The sequence below is a fragment of the Kryptolebias marmoratus genome, linkage group LG22 (assembly GCF_001649575.2).
Source record: "Kryptolebias marmoratus isolate JLee-2015 linkage group LG22, ASM164957v2, whole genome shotgun sequence".
Taxonomy (NCBI): Eukaryota; Metazoa; Chordata; class Actinopteri; order Cyprinodontiformes; family Rivulidae; genus Kryptolebias; species Kryptolebias marmoratus.
The window spans coordinates 10845137-10852039 of NC_051451.1; the positions used below are offsets into that span (position 1 = coordinate 10845137).

The 6903-nt window shown below is 41.3% G+C and overlaps 1 protein-coding gene across 18 annotated transcripts in view; it reads right to left on the minus strand.

Moving 5' to 3' along the window:
- The window catches only part of col13a1 (collagen, type XIII, alpha 1), a 121664-nt gene extending 116974 nt beyond the window's left edge, over positions 1 to 4690 (minus strand). For 4 of the 18 annotated variants that reach the window (XM_025007123.2, XM_025007120.2, XM_025007119.2 and 1 more), the window contains exon 1: positions 3931 to 4679. In XM_025007123.2, coding sequence (XP_024862891.1) covers positions 3931 to 4218 — 288 coding nt within the window. In that variant the 5' untranslated portion in view covers positions 4219 to 4679. Of the gene's footprint in view, positions 1 to 3930 lie in introns of all 18 variants that reach the window. The other 14 variants (XM_037973440.1, XM_037973438.1, XM_037973441.1 and 11 more) reach the window with 12 other exon arrangements.
- Between the last annotated feature and the right edge of the window lie 2213 nt (positions 4691 to 6903).

Genomic DNA, 6903 nt, shown 5'->3' on the forward strand with positions numbered 1-6903 from the left:
TTTTCTACTGCGCGGTTGGCCGCATTCATTTTCAGTCAGCCAGACTATGACCCGGGTCGAAATGTTGTTGATGAGCGGCAAGGGAGGAGTTTCACTCTTAAATGGAGGGAAAAGCATTTGTCGGCACTTTAAATCAAAACCAACCTGCCAGAGCAATCAAAGTTTATTATGTCATTAACAGCTGAGAACATACATGTGCAACAAAGACAGAAAATATCAAAAATCACCTGCTGCTTCACACAAACCCTATCATTTATTGTATTCTACTGATTTTCTATCTATATTCAATACTTTTGGACCTTGGCAAAAAACTGCTTTGTCTATATCAGTCATGTGGTAAATTTAGTAAAGTAATTTGTTCTTGGCATGTTAAAGAAAAAATAAAACTGCATAACACTGCAACTTTGAATGCAACTTTCTGAAAAATCCGCCACAAAAACCTGTCCTCAAAATCCTGGAGGGACTGTTTAATCCTGTCACGTTTATTGTTTTATGAATTTTTTTTTTTTCCTGACAACAATCCGATGTTTTCAGTAAGGAAAGGCTTTTATAGTCGACGTGCCTGTTTAACATCACACATTGTTTAGTCAGAGGTGATACTGGTGTTAGTGTTACGTGTGGGTCTGTATGTGTGTGTGCGTGCGCTCGTACATGCAAAAACAGCCATCTTTAACTGTGCTCTGATGAAGTGCAGAGGTGACTCTGGCTCTTCTACTTGAGTGGGCTGTTTATATTGGGATGTCTGATTAGCACATGGGTCATTTATACCCACACACACAAACACACACGTTATTTTACATGTATTTGTTTTTGTTTTGTGTACATTTGCATGGACCTCCCAGTATATTGGCTGACAGCTCTGTGGGGATCACAGTGAGGAAACCGGGGCGAAGGAAGACTATAATTTCACATTTCTGCACCTCGTAGCATGGCCTCTATCTCCCATCAGGCTTTTTCAGCCACTATGTGCACCACACTTTGACTGTGTCTGCAGAGAGCACTTTGTGGGTAATTGTAAATGTTACAGAGGCCATGTTTGGGGTGAGATAACGACAAAAGAGAAAGGGAGGTCAGGAGGTTGTCCTGTTTTAGGGGTGCTGTTAAAGCTTTGGCAGCTGTTTTAAGGGGGTAGGACTACATTTAAGAACCTCACAAAAGCTACTCTTAACTTTCACCCGTCTTTTTTTCAAACAAAGCTCCTGAATCAAAAATTCCCAGTCACAACGTAGTCCCGTGTAGTTCCATTGGTACACGATGCTGTGTGTGTATGAAAGCAAATTAAAAAAAGTTCTTCAGAAGGGGATACATGTAATAGTTAATGCAAAGATGCAAAATGTTTCAGCAGTTTCACACTGAGGCACCATGACAGAAAACCAAACTGACTAGCAACATTACTCAGTAAGCTAATGGATTCTGCTGCCCTCAACATTTGACTGGAATAATAATAAGCAACCAAAGCCACGCTGCTGGAACAGGCCACGTTTTCCATAACAGAGGAAACTGGTCATCATTGAGGGAGACAGGGTGGTGGATTCTGGACAGTGTTGGGTGAAAGTACCACAGACTTCTCACTCCCTTTCCTTTGCTCTCTCTTTGTAGAAAAAGCCACATCTGCGCTTGTGTCCCATTAATAATTACTATTTATACTCCCAGAGATAAACAGAGAGGCAGCCTGCATCGCCCCAGGGCCGTCCGGAGAGAAATCCACTTGACCAGGCCTCCCTGAAGGAGCTCCTGATCAAAGTACTCAACCAAAACTCAATCAACTACATCTCTGACTGAGGATAAATTGTCCTCACTACAACAGTCTCGCTATGATTTTGCGTGTCAACACATAGTTTTGCCATAAAAAATCAATCTAAACCTTTCAAAGCTTGAACAAAGCTTTACTTTTTACTGTGTGTTGTTTACTCTTTTTCTTTTCAGCAATTCTTCAGGTCATTGAGGTTTGCAGATCTTGCTTTCTGCTCAGCTCTGTTAAAGTCCCACCACAGCATTTCAATAAGGCAGAGGTCTGGCGTTTGAGTGGACCATTGCAAAAACTTGATAGTTTTCTTTTTCAGCTGTTCTGATGTAGATTAGCTGCTGTTTGGGATCATGGTTCTGCTGCATCATGACTCAGTTTGGTCCAAGCTTCAGCTGTCAGACAGATGGTCTCACATTTGACTCTAAAATACTTTATTAGCATTAGAGATCACGGTCGGCTCAATGACTGCAGGGTGCCCAGGTCCTGTGGCTGCAAAACAAACCCAATCATCACACCTCCACCACTGTGCTTGACAAAATAAGCATGAGGTCTAATTTGCTGATTTGTTTTATGCAAATGAGTTGTTGTGCCCTACCTCTAAATAGCCCCACTTATTTAGTCTTTTTCTAATTGTAGAGTTAAAAGCTTTAACATTCACCCGTAGAGTCAGATATGTGCAGTAGTTTTTAATCATTTCTCTGAGCACTGCAGGACGACACCTCCTGGGAAGATTGGTAGTTGTTTTGAATGTTGTCCACCAACAAGCATTGCTTCTCAATGTGAAATAATTGACTTTTATTCATTTTTATTGGTCTTACAAGCAGTCCTGATGGGCAGCAACAGTTACTTCTCTGAAATTATAAATGTGCTCACTTATTAATGATCAGTTAATGATGTCATTCAGTGAATCTGATTAGGATCACTTGCTTACCTTCTTATTCCTCTGGAAGGAGTGAGGATGTACTTAGTTTATCTTTCTCTGTTTTTGCATTTTGAGTTAGGTTAATTGAAATAATGATTTAGTGTATTATGCCTTGATTTCCTCATGTGAGACTATTTAGTTTTGAGACTCTAACTATAAACTATTTTTATAATTTTACCTTGATATGTAAAACATACATTATACAACCACATGTGTTGTTGGTGTTTACTCTAATAAAACTAATGTTCAACATATGAGCAGTTCAAAAGGGCCATCATCTACAGCAGAAATTCTGTCCGGGGAGGAGGAGGGAAGACAAAACTCAAGCAAAGCAAAATACAGAAAGAAAAGAAATACCTCAGTGGGACATCAGCCACTGTAGAATAGCGTGTTATTTGTTGTTTGTGTAGCTGTGGTCACTTGAAGGGCAGCAAACAGGATGACTGTAGAGGCAGCAGATGTTAAAAGCCAGGCACGGCTTCTTACATACTATCTCAGGGAAAACGAGCACATGATGTGGATACCACATGTGCAACCTGCTCGGGAATGGTTCACTTCGGAAACGCGGGGCCATAAATTAAATTTGTGAGCCTTTCACTGACATTGTAAACAGTGAAAAGCCTGAGATCAATGCCTAATTGATCTGTTTGGAAACAATTACGTCTCGCTTTTAAAGTGTCCCAACATGGACAAATTCTAAAATTGTGCAACTACGTTGAAAACGATAGCTAAGGTTGTAGAGCCCTGACTCAAAAAGTCACAATAAACAGCTGATAAACCACTTTAAAACAGTGAACTGGCATGGTTCAGAGCTGCAATATAAAATGTGAAATCCAGGGATTTGCTCAGTATTACTGAAGCACTGTAAGCTGCCATAAGCCTACAGATCTTCACAGTTTAAAGTTAAAATGACCTAAATTACCAGTTATTTTGTGCCCAATAAATATATTCCCAAAAGCTTTGAGAGTCCTTTAAGCATAGGATACTAATCTTATGATTAAAAGAAAAATAATTAATTAATTAAAAGTATGCTGAAGGGTATTATTTTAAAGACAGAGGGGAATCTTACCCAAATGTATTTAATTCTATTGAGGACAGTTGCATTATCAATTTTTAATATAGATTTCATGACAAACAATGGAACTGAACCTTTTAGGGTAGTTGGATGTTAAAAGTCAATGTGAAATGTAATGGATCGGTTTAAATGAAAGAAATGAAGATAAAAGTTTTATTGTGATTAGGCCAAGTTAGAGCGCGTTACCTCCTCCAGGATCTGGTCCAGTCGACCCAGAATCAAAGGCTCCACCTGCTCCTGAGCCAACATCCAGGCGGAGAGCTGCTGCTGCTCCAGACTCACAATCCGGGACCGCATCTCCGAGGTCCGCACAATCACAAACACGCAAACTCCCAGGCACGCGACGCACATCGCAAAGCAAATCGTCAAACCGGACAAACGTGTCCAGCGTGCCCACAGAGGCTGCTTGGAAGGATCCGCGCGCGTCGTCCTCCTCCTCTCCTCACCAAGTTTCCACTTCTGTTCCTCTTCCATTCTCAACTTCTGGCTTCACTTCTGTCGACAGGCAAACTCCTTAATTCATCAATTGTGGAGCAGTTTGGACGAGCTGTGAATTTTGGAGCTTCTGGGAGACTGTTTCTTTATAATCCAGATGTCCTTTTTTTTCTCTTTTCTTTAATCTGTCTCCAAGCTACCTTTGTGCGCGCACACACGCGTGAGCAGCTACAGTGCAGTCAGGTTAGGAGGCATTCTGAAGCTTCATCAGTCAGTGATGTCCCGGCTGGTATCCCTGCGCTCTGCGCTCTGCGCTCTGTTTGTCCCACTCCCTCTGATCTCCCCAGCGTGTTGCAGGTTTGAGGTCTGTGCGCGTCTCTGAAACCCGAGCCAGTCCTCCTCTCCTCTCCTCTCCTCTCCTCTCCTCTCCTCTGCTCTGGATGCCGCCGGGCCCTTTGCTCACGCTCCTCCTCTGAGGAGGCTTTAGGTTAAATACCGGAGCTGCTCCCTTTGATCCGCGCACTCGGGCGGAGATATTTTTAGGGGTGCGCAAAGCCAGGACGCACAGTCACAAAGCCCGTGTGCTGACAGGGCTGCTGAGCTCCGGATCTGAACAACAAGGCAGGGCTTTCCGTAGTTCCTGTTCGGACCTGAGAACCTGATGGAGTTAAAGTCCAACCTGAAGTTACAAAGACTACAAAAGGTTCTGTCTAGGTTTCAGACCATCACTGGTGTTCGTTTCTTTTCTATAAGATGTAAACGGGAATAGGATTTGTTTACGCCTTAGGTTTGCCCAAAAACCTAGAAGACAAAATTATGAATATTTGGATCCAGTGATGGTACCTTCAAACACGCTCAAGCCTTAAAGGGATAGTCTGGTAATTTATGAAGTTATGTTCCATCTAATACCTTATCAACCATTACATTGCAGCATGAAGTATGAAAACAGAAGCAAAACTCTTTGTCCAGGTTAGGCTAAAAGGGAGCCAAACTATGGCCCACTTTTAAATTGCTTTTCAGGCTTATAAATCAACTATTTCTTTAAAAAACAGAATGATGTGAAAGAACACAACATTAACTAAAAATAAACCTCCACACTTTTTGACACCATTTATTTCGTATGTCTCTGTTTCTCATCCGAATGATGTCTGTGTGTTACGGTTAATGTTTGTGTGCCGAGCATAGACAGATCGTGTTTATGTCGATGGTGCTGAGGCTGCTGAACATATCAGTTCGCTGGGAGTTGAACAAACTTTTAAACTGGCTGTTGGTGAGCTGATCAGGCAGACCTCCAACATATTCACAGACTATGCTCGGGACACATACATTTGCACAGCAACAATGACACTCGATTGAGAAAACAGCAACAAACTTGAAAAAGAAACCTCAATTTTGAACTTGTTAAAAAAATATTGTATAACAGTATTGCATTTTTTTTAAATAGTCACAGAGTTGTTGTGGTTGTTTCAAACTCATCTCAAACCCTTCTCAATTTAGTTTCTGCAAAGTCTGCAGCACTAGAGCTGTATTGAGGCGACAGCCCCGATTGTCCAAGTTTAACCACATTGATGATAAATTACAATCATTAAAGAACGGGTCCAAATCTTTTCTTTTTAAGTGTACTCAAAAACATTAAAAAATAAAAACAGAAGCGGCTGCTGAGGCGGGTACAAAGCAAGTCAAGGTGAGTATGATGTGGGCGGAGATGGGCAACAAAACAATATGACTGGCCAAGAATACTGTCAGGAGCGGTGGAGACAGAGGCGAACCCAGAACGCAGACTCATACTGAAAGTAAAAACTAATTTAATAAATAACGAAAATAAGCAAAACAAAAGCTGATGTGGCAGCAACTAAAACTTAACAAAAATCCAAATACATAACAAGGCAAGGCAACAAGAAAACACGGGGAGCGAAGGCAAACAACAAGCAATGATCCAACGACTAGTGGGAGAAATGACCGGGTATTTGAGTGCTGAAGGTAATCAGGTAAGTGGAGACAGGTGACATGATTAATATTGCTCACAGGTGGAGATGGGAGTGACAGGTAACCAGATGACTAAGCTGGGGGAATGAAAATGAAAACAAACACAGACGCATGAGACAAGAAGGAAACACGAACCAAACTACAAGATAACAGAAAATAATAAACACCAACTGAAACATAAAGCAACTAACTGAAAACCAAAAACCCAAATCCTGACAAATACAGTTCTACCACAAATTTAACTTAATATCTGTAAAATTGACTGCGTTTGATACATTTTTTGACTTATCTATGGTTAGTTTCTATGGACTAGATTGAATTTCATTGACTCCAAAAGTTAATTAGTTGTTGATGTACATCCAGTGATTCATTTCGATGAAAGTGTTACGAGCCAGCTCACGGAGTCGCAACATAAAGTTAATACTGAACACAAGTCGAGTAATTTAACGTTTTTCTTATAACAACAGCCAACTAAAATGCCTCAACAAGGAATCACAGCCTGGCAGTGGGGGTCCTGTCTCAAGCCTCCACAGGCATGACCTAAAGCCGCTCTTTTACAGTTGCAGAAAGTTTACCATCATGCAGAGCAAAACTGATGCAGTACCAATGCCTGCCCACTGAGAACAGCAGAGGTTCTGGGTTCATATCCCAGACAAGCCCCCAAAATTTGTTTGGATCCATGTTCCAATAAATGGCTCAAAGGACACAACATATGGAGTCCAGATAACTGCAACATTC